This window comes from Macaca nemestrina, chromosome X, assembly GCF_043159975.1.
Source record: "Macaca nemestrina isolate mMacNem1 chromosome X, mMacNem.hap1, whole genome shotgun sequence".
In the NCBI taxonomy this organism is placed as follows: domain Eukaryota; kingdom Metazoa; phylum Chordata; class Mammalia; order Primates; family Cercopithecidae; genus Macaca; species Macaca nemestrina.
The window spans coordinates 153,851,013-153,871,267 of NC_092145.1; the positions used below are offsets into that span (position 1 = coordinate 153,851,013).

General features: G+C 43.9%; 1 protein-coding gene across 2 annotated transcripts in view; it reads left to right on the top strand.

The window, feature by feature from the left end:
• The window catches only part of PUD (pseudouridine 5'-phosphatase), a 208,611-nt gene that overhangs the window by 56,514 nt on the left and 131,842 nt on the right, over positions 1–20,255 (top strand). For both annotated transcript variants that reach the window (XR_011618391.1, XM_011735065.3), the window contains exon 3: positions 14,299–14,528. Coding sequence is in view for 1 of the 2 variants with exons in the window: in XM_011735065.3 (XP_011733367.1) it covers positions 14,299–14,528 (230 nt within the window). In the remaining variant the exon portion in view is untranslated. The remainder of the gene's footprint in view (positions 1–14,298; positions 14,529–20,255) is intronic.

Here is a 20,255-nt window from a genome sequence, read left to right on the forward strand (position 1 = left end):
TTCAAAGTAAATAAAATTGGTACTGTAAGCAGCTTTCTGGCAAATCAAAGAAGACACAAAATCAAATATTTTTCTGAGGATGGTCAGTATTTTGAGATAGTTGGTCAGGTTCTCCAAATCTTAAGAAAGCCAGTGGAAGAAAAAGTCCAGTTAAGGCCAGGCGCGGTGGCTCACACCTATAATCCCAGCACTTTGGGAGGCCAAGACGGTTGGATCACTTGAGGTCAGGAGTTCAAGACCAGCCTGGCCATCATGGTGAAATCCTGTCGCTATAAAAATGCAAAAAAATTAGTTGGGCGTGGTGGCGGGCACCTGTAGTTCCAGCTACTTGGGAGGCTGAGGCAGGAGAATTGCTTGAACGAGGGAGGCAGAGGTTGCAGTGAGCTGAGATCACGCCTCTGCACTCCAGCCTGGTGACAGAGTGAGACTCTGTCTTAAAAAGAAAAAAGTCTAGTTAAATGTGCCTTCCCTTTGAGTTTCAGAGCTTTCTACATTCTAGTGAAACCTAGGAGACCTGAGTTACCACAGTCAAGTGATGAACTAAGTGTGTCCTGATCAGAACAAAATAGTGTTCCTCAGTATCTTTCCCTTTCTTTTTTATTTACCATTGACAGCTGGCTACAGAGATCATGTAATCTCCAGAAAGAATGCTGGTGTAGCTTCTGTGAGGATAAGAGGCTCCTGACGATCATAAAGTCTTTTTCATGGAGTCACCATTGACCCTTTGGAAGTGTTCAGTGCCACTTCTTTCTCATATCAGCGTAAAACTCTGCAAAGTCATCTCCTCCTCATCTGTTACATAACACAAAATAATGCATTTTAGTTGATTTTGAGGGCAAAGAGCAGATTCTGAGATTAATAGCAGATTTGCACACTGAACTCAGAATTTGCCAATGATAGTAACCTTTGTCACATGGGATGGAGCACAAGATTGTGTCTGAGGAGGTGGGGTCTGGCCTCGGGGTGAAATCGGGGCTAGTGGGCCGCCCACACAGTAGCCTCCAGCCTCTTCATTGTGACAACACAGGAGCTTCCGGTGTTGAAGCTGGCTGTCACTGTAAGACTGAGACGAGATGTGAGGCATATGATCAAAGGGTCACTTACCAGCTAGCTAGGGGGAAGTGGACATTTCCCGAATGTCCCACATTTTAGAAAATAATATGAAATTCCCAACACAGATACTGTCTGGGTTGTATGAGTCTTATTTTACTGAGTTTTCTTTGTATGATGCACAGCCTATTGTAAGGGCAATTTAATAAGGAGATTTTAAGCATGTTGGTATATCAAATTGATTTAATCTTTATATACATCCTTTTTGTCTATTAGGGATTTATATGAATTCAGTTTCACAGGACTAAGAAAAAAAATTTTTAATTTAAAAATTTCTGCTCCTCTGGTTGCATTGAAATGGTGGGTCTGTGGCTCATAAAATATTCTATGCATAGTAAGCTAAAAAATATCTATATTTGGATTTAGCTGCATAAGTACAGGAACTGAACATCAGACTTTAATAAACAATAAACCCTTAGGCTATACGTTTTTCAATGAGTTATTATATAGTATATATAATATGTAGATACTATATATACTTTAAATTCTCAACATTGTTTTGATAATTTGCTCTAATAATGCTCTCATAATTTGAGCACTTTTAGAGAATATTTAGTTTAGTGGTTAATGGAAGAAACTCGTTGAGGATTTTTGGATTCCGTTTCTAGGAGGGTAATTCTCTCATGAGGTTAATTTCCTGTCTGGTCTATGCATGAATTTCTTGAAGAACTGACAGTAATTCTTCTTCTTAGTATCACAGGCAAGGGGGCAAAGGGGTTAGGTGTCAATGCCTGGCTGACGTCCTACATTATAAAATTTACCTCTTATTTTTCTATCCTTCCTGATGTTACCTCTTTTCTTTCACCTCTTGGGCCTGCACATGATTTGTTTGCTATCAGAGGCCACCAAGCTTTCTCTGTGTTTTCAGCTTTGCAGACCCCATGGTGTATGTGTGAAGCCTTTAGCTTTGCTGTGTTAAGAAGCAAGTAGCTGTAAACAGTGCGTGAGTGGGTGCTCGTGCTGCGCTCCAGTCAAACTGTCTCTACAGACACAGAAAGTGGAACTTCATCTCATTTTCACAGGTTATAAGATCATATTTTTTTGACTCTTTTCATTTAAAAACAGGTAGTAGGTTGAATTTCTGTTTCAAAAAAAAGGCAGGATAAAACGAAGGGCTAAAACACCACAGAGCAGGTTGAAATCCCGGATGTGAAGTAGCGGAGCCACTGGGCCCTCCACCCCAAGTTGTGCATTCAGAATGCCACCCGGGGCAGAAAACAGGTTTATAAACAGTCAGAGAGACTTCAGATCTCTGGTGATCAAGCACAGTGGAGGATGTAGATAAAAGATCCCTGCACCCTGTGCTGTGAGCCCACTGGGTCCCTTCACCTCACTCTCTTTTATGCACAACCAAAAACGATCCCGGAGAACTCTTCTCTGGAGAAGGAAGTTACCTCATGACAACAACTCTCAAATACCAACATTTCGAGGCCCGCTGATGAAAATATTGACTACGGGTAGTAACTTCCAGTTTGGAGAAGGCTCCCACCTATGCCCCCAGGTGGTGCTGTGTAGCTTACTGAGAATCTGCCTGGCGACTCAGCCCCTTCACTCTTAGCCCCTTCACTCTTCTGTTGTGGCGACCCACATCTGAAATGTTGTCCTCTGGGGAACATGCATCCTTTCCAGGCACTCCTGTAATCTATATATTTGTCCCTTCCTTTCAAGAGGCTTAGAACTTAAACTTCAGTTAGCCATTTTTGTTGATATTATGCTGTTCAGTCCTAGTACAGCCATTTTCTAAAAGGAGAGAAAAGCAAGGATCATGGATCAGTAGCCAACGTTAGAGTCAGAGAGCAGTTTCCATGCAGGTTGTCACAGAGGCACATCTAGAACACAAGGAAACTCTCATGCATTCCATGTGCTTAGTAAAAGGGCATTTTACTGCGAAGTACTAGTCTAATCATTCTCTGCAAGGGATTTAAAAAAAGGATTAGGGGTTAATACTACTTGCTAGAGTCAGAGGACAATTTGCATGTAATTTGTTACAGTGGCAAATCTGGAACGCAAGGACACTCACACTTATCCCATGGTATTAATTAAATGGCATTTTATTGTTTAAGTCCTAGTCTAGTCATTCTTTATAAGGGAAAACAAGGATCAAGGATCAGTAGACCATGCTACAGTGAGAGAGAAATTTTCACGTAAGTTGTTACAGAGGCACATCTATAGCGCAGGGAAATTTTGAGTCATTTTTAACATTAAGATGTCAAGTCCTGCCTGGAGGAAGGGCACTTAGGGTCAGTAGGATCAGGTGGCGAGGCTTTCTTTCTAAAGTCCTAGTGCTTAACAAAGGAATGAGAGAGACCATTCAGTCCCACTGTCACATTGTATACCTGTAATTGCAGCACTGTGGGAGGCCGAGGTAGGTGGATTGCTTAAGGACAGGAGTTTGAGACCAGCCTGGTCAACACGGTAAAATCCTGTTGCTACTTAAAAAAAAAGTACACGCTCTAGTCCTATATTTACTTCATAGAAACTAATGTAGAAATGCACAATTAATTTTCCTTAAATAAAATTTCTGCATGACTCTCAATATTACTTTGTCTCTTTTATTTTCAATGGCTGAAAAAAATAGTTTTGTTTTAATTTTTATTATTTGATCCATCTGCAATTACCAGACATTGCTCAGTGGTTTGAATTGCCCTCCCTGGCTTTCCATTTTAATCTAAAATTCTGCTCCAAGTCCATGAAATTGGACCAGAACACAAGCTATGCCATCTGTGATACTGATAACGAGATTCTAGAGAAAGGTGCTTCTTTGGTTCGAGGAGTTTATGCCGATCACATTTCAGTGACCCCAGAGAACATTAGACAGCGCCTGTTGCCACAAAGCAAGCAGCCAGCTGTGGGTAGAACAGCAAAGGCAGTCGGATGCTCATCCCCTGTATTGCCCTGGGACCAGCAGACCAAATAAATGCAAACTGGACTCTTGCAACTGTTTGTTTGAAGATTTGAAAGGAGTTAGTTTATATTTATTTTCATAACTGCTTTATTTCTGTCAGTATTTAACGTTTGCCAAAAAAGGAAACACAGGTTTCCCACACTGTCTCCCCGTCAAGTATCACAAATTTGTGTGTCAGGTACCAGAATTTGAGAAAGATAATTAAGGTGGTTTAAGGTCATCTCACAGATAGAACCTCAGTCTATCCAAGTTTTCTCCTCCAGCGTCAACCCACTGTATTAGCTTCCTAGTAGTGCTGCGTTAACAAACTCGGTGGCTTAAAGCTGCAGAAACTTATTGTCTGACACCTCAGAAGGCTAGAAGTAAGGAGTCAAGGTGTGAGCAGGGCTGCACTCCCTCTCAAGGCTCTAGGGAAGGATCCTTCCTGTCTCTTTTCAGCTGCTGGTGGTTGCCGGCCACCCTTAACTTTCCTTGGCTTGTACCTTCAACTCCCCAATCTCTGCCTCCATTTTCACATGCCCTCCCTTGTCCTGTGTGTCTCTGTCTCCAAATTTCCCTCTCCTTTCTTTGGACTTAGGGTCCAACCCTAATTTAGTATGGCCTCATATTAACTTGATTACATCTGCAAAGACCCTATCTCCAAATAAGGTCCTATTCCCACGTTTTAGGTGAACATGAATTTTGTGGGGAGAGCACTGTCAAGCCAGTACAGCTCCACCCATACTTTCCTACTCCCAGCTCAGACTGCCACTGTTCAGGGTGCCCCAGGAGGGCCCTGAGCTGGGGCGTGGACTCAGTCAGTCGTGTTTGGCTGGAGTGTTCCACGAGATTCAGCCAGTCTTGCCAGAGCCTTGCTCCTCTTCCAGGCCCCCAACCCAATTCCTTTCTCCTGTTTCCTTTCCTTCCACACTACCACACTCTCTCACGCCCAAGATATAGGTTAGTCACTCAATTCCATAAGCCGGATTCTGTGGTGCAAATTCCATAAGTGGCGATCCCTGATACTAGCTTTGAGTTGGTGCAAGGTCCCTAGTAAATTCGGAGAGAAGATCTGCACACAGCCAAGGGCCCTCTCCCTCCCAGCAAGCACCTTTTCAAAAGAGCAGAATTCATTTGGAAGGCCTAGAAAAAGGAAGGAGGTGCTCTGCCAAAATCAATGATGTCTGAGAAAGAAGCATGCTCCCTAGAGCTTGGAGAAGATCAGAAGAGGGATAGCCTGAGGCATGCCTCTGCAGTAAATCATTAAGAGACGCCCACTCACAGCAGCTGTGGCTACCAGAAGTTTCCTGTGAGGGAACTAAAAAGCGCACAGTAGTGTTTGTAAGTGATGGTTCCATTTTAATAGATAAACATACAGAACTTATAAAAAGTCAAGAATCTATATTGGCCAGATTTCCTAAATTAGTTAATATTTCTCTTAAATTTATACTTAAAGTCACAATTTTTAAAACTATATATATGAATGTGAATACTATATGCTTTGGGGAATTTGACTTTGGTTATTTTCTAGTGTCAAGACAGTAGTTAAAGCGATCAGCACAGATTTTCTTCCATAATATACTATTGCAATAGAGAAAAGAGACCAATGTGAAACTGGACTCAACATCAATTAGCCCAGAGGTGACTGGGCATTTTAAAGGGAAATTCAGGGAGTAGGGAGGGGTCAGCAGAGGCTCAGCAGAGTCGGGGAAGTGAAAATTGCAGAAAGCGGGAAGAGGGTTTGGTCTGTGTGAAGCTGTCTGGGTTTCACTGGTGCTGATAGAAGTCAGGCTCCTGCCCTCCCACAGCGGCTTGTCTGCAGGGGTGGCTGGAACCAACGATCAGTTATTTTGGCAGCCTTGAGTTTTCATAGGCAAGTACTTTAAGGGGGCTAGAGTCATCTATGGGGGTGACCTTAAGCTGTTGAACTTGTTCAAGTCTTTCTAGGCCACTGTGGGGGCCTTGTGGAGAAAAAGACTCAGAGCAGCCTGGATAGAGTCTGGTCCAGGAGACACTTACCACTGAGCATGCCCAATCCATTTATCACAATGGTAGCAACCTGTCCTCATGGAATTATGTTTCCTTCAATAAATCTTGAACAAGAAATAAATGCATCAGCATATGTTTTTTAAAAGTTAAACAGATGTTAAAGGAGGTTTGCTAAAATCCATTTCGTGGACCCCTTTGTGAATACCTGACCTACACAGCTCACCCCTTATGATTTAAAGTTAACTTGCATCCATTTTATGGAATCTCGGGTGCCTGTTTGACCTGCAGACATCTTTCTCCCTTCTTGGTCACTCTCTCAGGGCATCAGCTCTTCACACAGCAACAGCTTCCTGTGTGTGGCCCCTGACTGTCCATTGATGACCAAAGGCTCCTGGACTCGCCAAGTTGCTCACGTAAGACCCAGGGTTCAGAGAGTGAGACAAGTCCTTGCATTGTAAAGTGCCAAAAATTCTAGTATTCTAAAGCACAGTGTTGTTCAGAACATAGTACCCTTGTGAGATCACGTGTGACATTTGTGAAGAACCTGGAACAGATGTTTCCTTAGGAAGCCTCGCAACAGTAAGTGCTTTCAGCTCGCTCAAGGAACTTCAAGTAGGCAAGAAGTAAGAGTGGAAACCCTGCATTACTCCATCAGATCTTGAAAGTTTTCCCTTGGATAAATGTGCCTGTCAGTCACATCAAATCATATCCCCTGCCTCCGTTCGCTATACCACAACAGTGAAGTCTGCTGGGGCGTCTGTGCTCCCTGGGTACACATTCTCCAGGGGCAGCATCTTACGAGAGAGTGACAAGTATGTCATGTGTAGAGGAGAATGCTAACCGCTTCATGAGAAGGCTCCCCACCATGAACTTGGATAACTGGATGCTGTTTTTTTAACGTATTTATTTTTTAATTGACAAATATAAATCGTATATAGTTATCAAATACACAACATGTTTTGAAGTATGTATACATTATGGAGTGGCTACGTCAAGCTAATTAACACATCCATCATCTCACTTCCTCTTCATGTTTTGTGGGGATAACACTTAGAATCTAGAATCTGAGTAATTTTCACGTAGCCAAATGTTATTTTTAATGACCTTTGCCTTAATTGTCAATTCAATATCAGTCATAGATATTTATTGAGGGCCCAGCATGTGCCAGCCAAGCATGGCCTCCTAATTGGAAACACAAACCCTAAGAAACTCCAAGCATTGTTGTGTAGCGCAGGGGCCATCCTCACACCCCCACAGCCAGCATTCAGCTTGCTTCATAAGCCATGGATGGAATCAAAGGAAAACTAGCTCGCTTTCCCACTGTGTATCTGAAATCACTTTCTATTCCATGCTGCACACATGTACTGCAGGGAAAAAGAATGATTCCTGCCCCTACTCCTGCCTTCCATTCCTAAGAACAGAGGGGTTGGAAAACAGAGGGTAGGAAATAAGCGGTTTATTCACTGGATGTCTGCGTGGGGTCTTGGGAGCGCAGAGGTTATGACTCATTCTTGATACATACAACTGAAATAACTGCAGGCAGCTGCTGGAGGTGTTGCAGTGAATCCCAGAGGGTTACAAGGGTGGGAGGAGCCTGATAAAGTTTCCAGGAAGTGATAGCACATGAGCTATGTCTTCGCCCGCAAAGATGCAGGTAACAGCTCAGACTCTGAGCCTTAGGAAGAGGGTGGAGGCCAGAGGGTGGCAGGTTTTCTCTGTAGTCCTCGGGAAGTGAAACTGCCTCACAGGAAATAAAGCAATACCAATCAGGCAGTTTCTTTCTATGTATATTTGAATATTGTCATTGTTTTTAAAATCACACATGACATACTTCTTTTTTTTCTTCTTCTTTTTTTTTTTGTTGAGACAGTCTTTCTCTGTCACCCATGCTGGAGTGCAGTGGCGTGATCTCGGCTGACTGCAACCTCCGTCTCTTGAGTTCAAGTGATTCTCCTGCCTCAGCCTCTCGAGCAGCTGGGATTACAGGCGTGTGCCTCCATGCCTGGCTAATTTTTGTATTTTTAGTAGAGACAGGGTTTCACCATGTTGGTCAGGCTGGTCTGCAACTCCTGACCTCAAGTAATCCACCCACCTCGGCCTCCCAAAGTGCAGGGATTGCAGGCATGAGCCACCATGCCCGGCCAAACTTGACATATTTCTAAGGAGCGAGAAAGAGCAGCTGTCTGTCCACCGCCTGCCCCCCAACCTTAAACCGCATCCCAGGCAGCTTGGTGTTATAGCTGATATTGCCTGCGTCGGCCCTCCTCTCCTGATTTATTTTAATCCTCATATGCTCTTTCTTCTTCTGGGTGTTGTTCTTTTCTAGCATTCTGTTTTTGTTTTAAGGACTCAGTAACTTATATGTCTCCGTGAATACTAATTATTATCATGACTGTTGCTTCCTCGCCCACTTTTCTCTGGATTGTCATTTTTTTCTGGCAGATTCCTGTCTTCTGCCTGTTTGAGTCTTCTTCCACAAACACCTGGCAGTGTCTGTTCTGCTCATTCACATTCCAGAAGAGAGCACTTATGTATTCATTTCCTGGGGCTGCTGCCACAAGATACCGAAAACTCAACAACTTCTAATAACAGAAATTGACTCTCTCCCAGTTCTGGAGACCAGAAGTCTGAAATCAAGGTGTCTCAGGGCCACACTCCCTCTGGAGGCTCTAGGGGAGGATCCTTCCTGCGTCTCCCAGCTCTTGAGGGCTCTAGGCATCCCCGGGCTTGTGGCCACATCGCTCCAATCTCTGCCTCCGTTTCCACGTGGCAGAGTGAGCTCATCTCAAGATTTTTAACTTAATTACATCTCCAAAGATGCTTTTTCTAAACAAGGCAGAAGTACCATGGGTGAGGACTTCTGTTTGGGGGTCACCATTCAACCCACTGCTCTCAGTCACACATAGCTTTTGAAGCATAACACCTGCTGTTCAGGCAGTTGCGAAAGTAGCCCCTAAGAAAGACAGCATGCCAAAGCACCTTCCCTATGGTGGGGTGGGGTGACAGGGGCCAGGCACCCTTAAGATGCCCATGCAGGAGGTGGAGGCTAAGCAGAATCCCACAGGTACGTCTGGTCCTGGGATAGCGTCAGTGTCTTCTCACAGGTAGCCAGGCGGCATCCATCAGCTGACCACATCTTCTGCCCCAGTGGCACGGGCTGTCTTCCATGTCTCACTTTATAGAGCTCTTCTAGACTGAGGCCCAGGACATGGTTATCAGCACACAGCATTAATGACATGCATGGCCCTCTAAGCGGTTCCCTCTCCCCCTTTGCGTTGTCAACCCCGGGTACCCCCTACTTGCTTCTGTTGCTCACTGCACGTCTCAGGTAGTACAGAGAATGTTCAGGCTCGTAGGGTTCTGATGGCCAGATCACCCAACAGAAGAATGCCAAGAATACCTGAGACCGTGCGGCAGCTGCCTGTCTTCTGCCTCTTTCCTTTGTTTAATCCTCTTTAATTGCACATCCCTGTTCTCACCCACCTTGGGTCTCTAGGATGGAGGAAAGCAGGAGCATTTTTTCCCACCCACAGTGCTGATTCTCCACATTCCCCAGTTCTTGCCCTGGAGATGTGTCCTGTGAGCTGATTGTTTGAAGCAACAGATATCTAGATATCTGTCTCTCTGCCCTTCCTGTAAACCCAGGGAAGCACGCCAAGTGCTAGGAGCTGGGAACTGGAGTTCATTTATACACATAATTAAGCAGCTTCTCCCTAGAACAGAACTCCATTTACACTTTTTAGTCTTTTACTTCTCAGGGAAAGCCACTGAGTAAGACAAAGTTTGTGTGCAATCTTTAAAAGATGCAAAACTTTGTGAAGGCATCAGGCAGTTTTGAATCAGGTGATTAGGATTGTTTGTTCCTGACAATACACTGGAGCTTTATCTGATGATAACGACACTGGCTAACACTTATCTGAGGCTTCCTCACCCATGTCACTTTCTAGGCATTGTTCTTGTGAATTAATTCCATGAGGAACATTAATCATTACTCTTTGACACATGACAAAATTGAGGCCCAAAGAGGGCATATAATTGACGGATGTCCCGTAGTCTCTGACTGTGGTCATAGTCTTCTCTTGGCTTTCATCTTCATAGGAGTCCCAAGCATTTTGAAGATCTCAGTATGCTGTGGTGGTGTAAAGCGGTCGTCCAAAACCATTTTTGATTCATTCTCCATCGATAAGAGTGTTGAGCTGCGTTCTAGTCTAGACACATTGGTGTGCATTTGTTTATCTACTCCACTGTTACAGCTGGTACCTTAGAAAGAATTCACAGCAATAGAAATGCAAGAAGGATAAGCTAAAATAAAATAATCGACCGGGCACAGTGGCTCACATCTCTAAGCCCAGGGCTTTGAGAGGCTGAGGCAAGCGGATTACTTGAAACAGAACTTCAAGACTAGCTTAGCTAACATAGGGAGACCCTGTCTCTACAAAACATAAAAAAAATTTACCAGACATGGTGACATGTACCTGTAGTCCCAGCTATTCGGGAGGCTGAGGCTGGAGGATTGTTTGAGCTCAGGAGGTCAAGGCTGCTATGATTGTTCGACTCTACTCCAGCCTGGGTAGAGCTGATCCTGTCTCAAAACAACAATAATAATAAAATAATCTGTTTAAGTGTTTAAAATTAATAGCACCAAAGTACTTTAAGAAAATTTTCTTTATACAGTGTGTTTTACAGAGCCATGTGTTTAAATGTGCTCCATTTTTTAAAAATACTGGTTTAAAATTGTGTGATCCAGCAATTTAAAAATCTTGTTTTAAATTCAGATAGTTTTGATACTCAGCTTTAATCACTGTTTATATCCAGACAGAAGTTCACAATTGGCTAATTTTTTTTTTTTTTAGATGGAGTCTGGCTGTGTCACCCAGGCTGGAGTGGAGTGGCGCTATGTCGGCTCACTGCAACCTCCACTTCCTAGGTTCAAGCGATTCTCCTGCCTCTGCCTCCCAAGTAACTGGGATTACAGGACACACTGCCACGTGTGACTGTCTCTTTAAAAAAAAAATTAGAGCCTTTCTTTTATCTCATCCATCAGTTAGGTTAAGGTTTAAATTGAAATTTAGCTAATAAATGTAGTCCTCTGTGATACTAATCAGTGGTTGTTGCAAACTAATGAAATAGTGTGGCATTTTAGTATTTTTAACTAATGGATTCAAGTTCTGTAGAAGCTCTTCAGGTGGAGTACTTCTACACTGATTGAATATTGTTTTTATGTGTGGAAGTGTGTGTATGTGTTCATGAGATCTGTCATTTTCTTGTCTGGCTTTTGTCTGGTTTTGGGATCAGGGAAGTGCTGATGTAAAATGAGTTGAGAGGTGTTCCCTCCAATTTCCTGAAAAGTCTGTTTAGAATTGGCATTCTTTTTTTTCTTGGAAAGTTGGTAAATTTACCAGCGAGGCCATTTGATCCTAGATGTGGGAAGGAGGTTTTTAACTACGAATTCAATTCCTTTCATAGGCAGAAGGCTATTCAGGTTATTCGTGTCTTCTTGAGGGAGTTTTGTATCTTTCAAAGAATTATCTCATTTCATCTAAATGGTCAGATGTGTTGGCATTAATCCTATAGTAATTAAGTTTTTATCATTTTATCGATGTTAGGATCTGTAGTGATGTCCCCTCTTTCCCTGCTAATGTTGGTACATTTGGATCTTCTTTATTTTTTTGATCAGTTTAGCTAGGAGTCTACTAATTTAATTGCTCTTCTCAAACAACTCACTTTTGATTTAGTTGGTTTTCTGTATTCTACTTTCTATTTCATTGATTTTCTCTCTCGTGTTTATTATTTCCTTCCTTTTATTTGTTTTGGGTTTAATTTGTTCTTTTCCTTCACTTTCTTAAGGTAAAAGCTTAAATCATTGAACTTCTTTCTTTCAGGTTTTCAGTGTGACAACTTAGATCACTTATTTGAGACCTTATTATGTAACATATCACTCAAAGCCATCAGTTTTCCTCTAAGCAATGTTTTAGCCACCTCCCAGAAATTTTGATAGTTTTTAGTTCTCTACAAAATATTACCTAGTTTCCCTTTGTGGTTTCATCTTTGACCCGTGTCTTACATAGAAGTGTAACATCCAAATATTTGTGATTTTCTACATTCCTTTCTATTATTAATGTCTATTTTAATTCTGTCATCGTTAGATAAGGTATTCTGTATGATTTTAAGTATTTTATAATTTTTGAGAATACTTTTATCGCGTATAATAGGATCTTGTTGAATGTTCCATGTGCACTTAAAAATAATGTGGTTTCTGCTGTTGTTGGGAGAAGTATTACATAAACGTCAGCTAGGTCAGGTTGCTTGACAGTGGTTCTGAAGTCTGCTGTATCCTTACTTCTTTTCTGTCTACTTGTTCTATCAATTACTGATAGAAGAGTTTTAAACTTCCTTCTACGTTTGTGTTTCTCCATTCAGTTCTATTGATTTTTTTCTTTATGCATTCTGAAGCTCTGCTATTGGATGTTTACACATTTAGAATTATGTCTTATTGATGAACTGTGACCTATTTGTCATTATGAAATGTCCCTATTTATCCCTGATGATAGTCATTCATTGTTCTAAAGGCTTGTTTGTTATTAATGTAAGTAACCTGGCTCTCTTTTGAGCAACAGTTAGTGTTATGTAGTTTTCTCTCCTTTTATTTTCAATCTGTCTGTGTAGTTATATTTCAAGTAGGTTTCTGTAGACAACATGTAGTTGGGTCTTTTGTTTTTCTTTTTTATTCTGGTAGTGTCTATCTTAGGTGTGTTTATAATACTTATAAAGCCGTTACATAAGGTCATGATCTGCTAATTCCATCTATCTCTGTCATCTATCATTTCTGTGTCTATTTCTCCTGATTGCTTTTTCCCCCCCCCCCCTCCTGGTTGTGGGTGGTATTTGCTTCTTTGCAGGCATAGTAATTTTTGATTGAATGTTAGACACTATGAATTCTACACCCAGTGGAGTGCTAGGTTTTGCTCTATTTCATTTGCTTTATTTAACTTTGTCCTGGAACTACATTATGATCTGTCCATGCCTTCCTTTTAAAAATCTCTAGAGGGTCAGGTGCTCCAGATATCTGTTACCTTACCCTGAGTGACTTTAGGTGTTTGGAAAAAATGACTATGTTGATTCTTTTGTGTAACTGTTGACAAAGTAGGATCATTAAATCATGATATTATTAAAATAGGCATGATTATACAATTATTTAAAATACAGTTTTAGGCCAGGCATGGTGGCTCATGCCTTTAATCCCAGTACTTTGAGAGGCTGAGGCAGGCGAAGCACCTGAGGTCAGGAGTTCGAGACCAGCCTGGACAACATAGCTGGGCGTGGTGGCACGTGCTTGTAGTCCCAGCTACTCGGGAGGCTGAGGCAGGAGAATTGCTTGAACCTGGGAGGCCGAGGTTGAAGTGAACCGAGATCAGCTATTGCACTCCAGCCTGGGCAACAGAGGGAGACCCTGTCTCAAAAATAAAATAAAATTTTAGACAAACCATCACACCTTGTGTGGATTTAGATGTTCCTGTTGTGCATCAGCATAAGTTAAAGGTGGGAAGGACTCCTGGTATTTTCAATTCTTTCTGATAACTAGTCCTCTCGTAATTGGCTCTATGACGACCTCCATGAACTCATGCGGTCCCTATCGTTAATCCGTATGGCTAATGACAGTGTGAAGATTGTTTTTTCATATGGCACGTTGCTGTTGATCAGCTGTGTTCAGCAACTTTCTTTTGTCCCCGATCCCTTGTTAAGTAGCGCCACAGGCGTCCCTCAGCTGCAGCCTTCTTCAGCATCTGGTGGAGGCCTTTGTGTAATGTCCTCTCCTTAGCAGGGTGAGGAATGATTGAAGTGGTTTCTGTAGAATACAGCGCTTTTGCGGAAAACACCAAAAACATAGTCCTTGTGTATTTACTGCTTTGGAATAAAATTATGGTTCAGCGAGGCCCTGCCGTGGGGCTTTCCCCGGTGCCCTGGCCAGATCCCAGGTCCGGTCACCTCCTGGGCCTGCTCGCTGCCCTTCTCCGCGTTTCATAAAGAGGCCCAGCAGACAAAGCAGCAGTGCCTCCCAGTGTGCTCCTCTTCTGTTCCTTAGGGAAATGCATCGCTCAACCCCCAATAGCTTTTTTGATTTTTTGGTTTGGTTTGTTTTGAGCAGTGATGTTTTGGAGCTGACAACCCCTTTTAGACAATGTGCCCTAGGCCAGAAATTCCTCAAAAGGGGCAGCCTGAGTGTGTTGCCGCACAGCTGGAGGGACCGTCCCTGGAAGAAGGCCTTGTGGTGGAGGCCTCGCTCCTCACTGCAGTACTTCCCTCCTCCTCCACAGGGGCTGAGAAACTCATCGTCCACCTGCGGAAACACGGCATCCCCTTTGCGCTGGCCACCAGCTCGGGGTCCGTGTCGTTCGAGATGAAGACGAGCCGCCACAAGGAATTCTTCAGCTTGTTTTCCCACATTGTGCTGGGAGATGACCCTGAAGTGCAGCATGGCAAGCCAGACCCCGACGTCTTCCTAGCTTGTGCCAAGAGATTCTCTCCCCCTCCTGCTATGGAGAAGGTAAGCGGATGCTGGTGACACAGGCCGTGTTCCACGACCACGTTCCACCAGATAATATCTACGTAGTGTTTGCTAAATGTGGAAAGTTGTGGTTTGTGCTGTTGAAGGCCAGTTTGCAGTGCTCCCTAGAACTTGGGTATGTGGGCAGGGAGATGGTCTGACTTGGAAGATTTTGTGAGGAATTGTGGCCACACCTAAGTCACCAGGCCAGGGAGACTCAACCAGAATCCACTGGGTCTCAGGGACAGTCTGAGAAGCTTACAGTGCCAGAACAGGGCCTATTCAGACATTTTCCAGGGAAACGGTGGTTCTAATGATGTGGGGCTTAAAACAGTCTTCTTGTCTAGGTGCAGGCTTTAAAGTGAGTATTCACTGCAGTTCAGATGTAAATAACTAAAACTCACTTCCCCTCCCCAACTGCTTATAGAGTGCTCATTGGTTACTGCAGAGCTTTTGCTTGTGTAGTGACGTTGGGTTTTTATCGCCAAGTTTTTGGACTTCCATCCATTTCTCCATTGGAAAGTGGCAGCTGGTGGGCTTGTATGCTGTGGCAGCCCCTGTCCTGCACCACGGCTTCTTGACCATGTAGGGTATGCGGTGGAGATGGCCCCTGGCTCCCTCTTCTTGTTATACAAGGCTCCTTCCCAGGTGACCTGGGCAGAGCGTTTAGGGAGCTGACTGCTCGTGGTGGCTGGGCCTGGCTCCAGATTTCTCTGACCGCTCTGTGACTGCCAAGATGGAGTCTTTGGCCTGAATGATCTGCAGATAGAGATTCCAGAATCACAGCAAATCACCCTTGAAAGGGGGGCTCCCGCTGGCGATGTAAGTGTAAGCAGCTGGGGAGGGCATTCGTCGGGGAGTCCCTGCAAATGCCTGCTTCCCCTGGGTTCCTGCATGTGAGGACTTGTGTGGTTTGTGGGGAAGAGCCTTTCAGTGAGAGGTCTTTTTCAGGCCTCACCTCTCATCACTAACGAGTGATACCAATCATGAGCTCAGGGAAATTACTCAGAAACCTCCTTCCCAATAAAGCTGAGCTACTGGAGTAGTCTTGAAAGACCTGGTTTTTGTTGTTGTTGTTGTTGTTGTGTTGTTTTGTTTTTTGACCAGGGTGCAACTTACTACCTTGAACCTATAGAGGCAGCTGGAACCTGTGCCTCAGTACACAGGCCTCTGATTCTCTGAAGCTAAGTGGGCATCCAGCAGTTCACTTGAATTCTGACACTGACTCCTACGATTAGCCCAGACCCCAAAGGTTAAGGCCCCAGTCCTACAAGACGCCCATCGCACATTCCGGGGGCCACCTGTACTTCTGATTGGCTGCAAATTGGGGGTTCCTGTGATCCTCTCTTCAGGTCTAATAATTCCCTAACATGACTGACAGAGCTCAGGAAAACACTTTCATACACTTGCTGCTTTGTTATGAAGGGTAAAACTCAGGGACAGCCAAATGGAAGCAAGGCATTGGGCAAGGTACAGCAGGTGATTGCAGCGCTCCCCTGCCACCTCTGGGCACATGACCCTCCCAGCACCTCCATGTGCTCACCAAACTCAAAGCTCCCCAGGCCCCTCATGTAGAGGTTTTTATGGAGCTTTCTTATGTAGCTGTGAATGATGACATCACTGCCGATTGCTCATTGAACTCAATCCAGGCCAAGGTGCCCTCCCTGGAGATGAGGGGGAGGGGTGAAAGTTCCAGTCTTGTTTGTTTGTTTGTTTGTTTGTTTGTTTTGAGATGGAGCCTCGTTCTGTTGCCCAGGCTGGAGTGCAGTGGCATGATCTCGGCTCACTGCAACCTCTACCTCCCGGGTTCCAATAATTCTCCTGCCTCACCCTCCTGAGTACTCAGGATTACAGGCGTGTGCCATCACGCCTGGCTAATTTTTGTATTTTTAGTAGAGACAGGGTCTCATCATGTTGGTCAGGCTGGTCTCGAACTCCTGGCTTCAGGTGATCCACCTGCCTCAGCCTCCCAAAGTGTTGGGATTGCAGGCATGAGCCACTGTGCCCGGACCCAATCTTCTAATCGCATATTTGATCTTTCTGATGTCCAGACGCTGTCCTAAAGCTATCCTGGGTCCACCAGAGGCACTTCATTAGGTTGAAAATGGCTTGTTAATGACTCAGAAATTCCAAGTGTTTTAGGAGCTCTATATCATGAACTGGGGACAAAAACTAGGTGTGTAATTTTTATGATGCCATAGCTATAAACAGTCATTGAAAGACAGTGGGACATTCTTAGCAATACACATACCTGGGCTGATTGAAATCTCATTCCTGATTTAAGTCTCATTACTGAATTCAACTTGACTGCAATTGCTTGACATGGGACATGCCTGAGACCTCCCAGCTAGTAAGTCAGAGAGTCAAGGCTGAGCCTCCAGGTGCGGCTGGAACAGGTCCCAGTGGGAACATGTATCTGCTTCTTATGTCTGGACATGTGTATGTCTGCATGCTTGGCATCCTGTTACAAATTCCACTGAAACATGTTCATTTTTCCTCAGAATTTCCCCCTTATGAAAGAATTATTCCATAGCTTCAGGCTATAAAGTCTTCTTCCCAGAAACACCATTTTTGTTGTTGTTTAACCTGAGTTATTGTTCACTAGAAAAGTGAAGGTGCTGCACTCCATACACTATGTATCAGAATCGATCAGAGTATGTTGGCACTTGCATTCAGTTCTGTATTTACAAGCTGATAAAGACAAGGTAAAATATTTGCCTTGTTAACATGAGCTGTTCTGTAGCTAAGGCAATTAAACGGAATTTCAAGTACAGGCAGTCCTTGTTTTGCAAGGCACTCTGTTAATGGAAACATAGTGTTTCCATGTGGGGTTTTTTGGTTTTGGTTTTGTTTTGTTTTGTTCTGTTTTTCAGATAGGGTCCCCTTTGTTGTCCAGGCCATTGGTGGCAGTAGCACAATCATAGCTCATTGCAGCCTCCATTTCCTGGGCTTAAGCAATCCTTCTGCCTCTGCCTCCCAAGTAGCTGGGAGCACAGGCACACACCACCATGCACAGCCGGGCGTGGCAGCTAACACCTGTAATCCCAGCACTTTGGGATGCTGAGGCAGGAGGATGCTTGAGCCCAGTAGCTTGAGACCAGCCAGGTCGACATAGCCAGACCCTGTCTCCACAAGCAATTAGCCATGTTTTAAAATGTTTATGGAAGCAGTGTGTATGTGGAAAGCACATGCTGCCGTTGCATGGGACCAGTTATGGTGAAACCCACAAAGCAAGGGCCCTCATGAGCAGGACTTTCTCTCACAAGGTACCCTGCAAAAAGAGACCCACGGAATGAACTGTTTTAACATCCGGTTGTTCTCATTGACAATGTTTGTTTTAGACTTGTCAAAGAAAAATGAGCAGTTACATTTTTTAAAAGTCATTTAGCTCTTAGAAAGTCCTAAACATTTTCCTTATTATTAATCTACATTTACTTACAGATGTATTTATCTCTCATACTTCTTACTTAAAGACAGTTACACATTTTGGGTTTTCCTCCTGTGATGTGCATATTATAATACTAAAGGAAGATTTTCCCAAACTCCTGCCAGGGAAGCAGCCCAGGTTTTGTACTTGGCGTTTGTGTCAGGAATACAGGAGGCAGTGGCCAAGGGGTGTGTGGATGATCTTGGAGCTCTTCAGTCAGGCAGGCCCTGCTCTTCCTCTTGGCCGCAGTGTGGGTGTGAGCTCACAGGGGCAGCATGCCTCCAGAGTTCAAGGGCATTCCATTACATCAGCAGTCACTGAAGAGATTTCTGAATCTCTTAGGGAATTGATCATGCCATAGGTGTCACCAGGTTAATTAGGCACAGTAGTAGTAGTCATAGGAAAGTAGTCAAAAACAAGTAGGATCAAAGGGTTATTAATTATGTTAAATATTAATTCCCATCCTACTAGGAGAAAGTGTCCAACAGAGCCGACATTAAAGAATCAAGTTTTCACTGAGAATATTTTCTAAGTTATTCATGTATCATTATTTTGTTCTAAAAAATATAAAGCAAACATAAGGCCACCTTCAGGAGCCCCCCAGACCCCACCTTCAAGCTAATGAGCACCCATTGAGTGAAAGCACCCGCCCGCTGTGTGTCAGGCAGGGTGCGACATCTGCCAACACATCCCCTGAAGGCCAGAGATCCAGTGGGTAGAGGGCCTCCATGTGCCAAACGCCAGGTCCTGAGACTTGCAAGTGTGAGCACACTCCATTGACTGGCCAGGACTTGAGAGACCAAGCTGGGAGGCACCCCAGGGCTCTCTGTTCCCAGCCACAAAAACGCCATCGTTGTTGTGAAACAAAAATGACGGCATTGCTTACATACCACTTCTAGGGTTGATATGTATTACAAGTAAAACCAGAAATCAAAAATCAATTTTTTTTTTTTGAGACAGAGTCTTGCTCTGTTGCCTAGGCTGGAGTGCAGTGGCATGATCTCGGCTCACTGCAACCTCTGCCTCCTGGGTTCAAGTGATTCTCCTGTCTCAGCCTCCCAAGTAGCTGGGATTACAGGCATGCGCCACCACACCTGGCTAATTTTTTTTTATTTTTAGTAGAGATGGGGTTTCACCATGTTGGCCAGGCTGGTCTTGAACTCCTGACTTCAGGTGATGCCCACCTCGGCCTCCCAAAGTGCTGAGATTACAGGAGTGAGCCACCGTTCCTGGCTGTAAATCAGTTTTTTACAGCCTAGCCATCACTACTTTGCGTGTTTTAGTTTTCTTCTACTTCTTAATGTTGTGTTAGGAGCTGAATTTCAGGTTTTAAAAAAATATATTTTTGTTTTTGTTTTTCTGTTCTATTTTCAAGGAAGTAATAAATGTTAAACTGCATAAATAGGTAGAGTAGACTCATTTTACCAGCGTGAGTTTTGTGTATATTCGGTATCTGTCTTTTTTTGTTTAATACCAGGGTTGAAGTTGTGAGATAATATTCACAATTAGTAAACAAGGAACGTGGTAGATTCTACTGTTTTTCCTGGAAACCTGCATATTTCTTAATGAATAAGGGCTAAATCCACATAAATAGGTAGATTGGGCTCATTTCACCAGCCTTTAGACATTTCTACTCACAGCCCAAACTATTATGCTATCACCTTGTTAAGAATACAGTCTTACAGGTGGTGGTTCATGCTTGTAATCCCAGCACTTTGAGAGTCCAAGGTGGGAGGATCACTTGAGCTCAGGAGTTCAAGACAAGCCTGGGAAACATAGCGAAACCCTGTCTCTACAAAAAATAATAATGATGATGATGATGATAAATTTGCCAGGTGTGATGGCACCTGCCTGTAGTCTCAGCTACTTAGGAGGCTGAGGTGGGAGAATCACCTGAGCCTAGGAGGTGGAAGTTGCAGTGAGCCGAGATCATGCCACTGCCCTCCAGCCTGGGTGACAGAGCAAGACTCTGTCTCAAAGGAAAAAAAGAAAATAGAGAATACATTCTGGGTGGTGGCTTAGGGATACGGGTGTTCTGTGAAATTCTTTGAACTGTGCTGTAGGCTGGACCATCTCTACAGTGCGATGTTGGGGGAGGCAGCTCTGCCTAGTGTGACAGGCAGACCAAAAGTTCACTCAGGCACAAATTAGAGCATCATAGGGGACTGGGGATGGCACAGGGCCTGAGATAAATGCTCAGCATTTTTACGGAGAAGAACAGAGGGTGGGATTAGTGCTCAGCAGGACAAGTCCAGCAGGAATGCAGCCAACACAGAATCAATCGTGAGGACTTTGGAAAC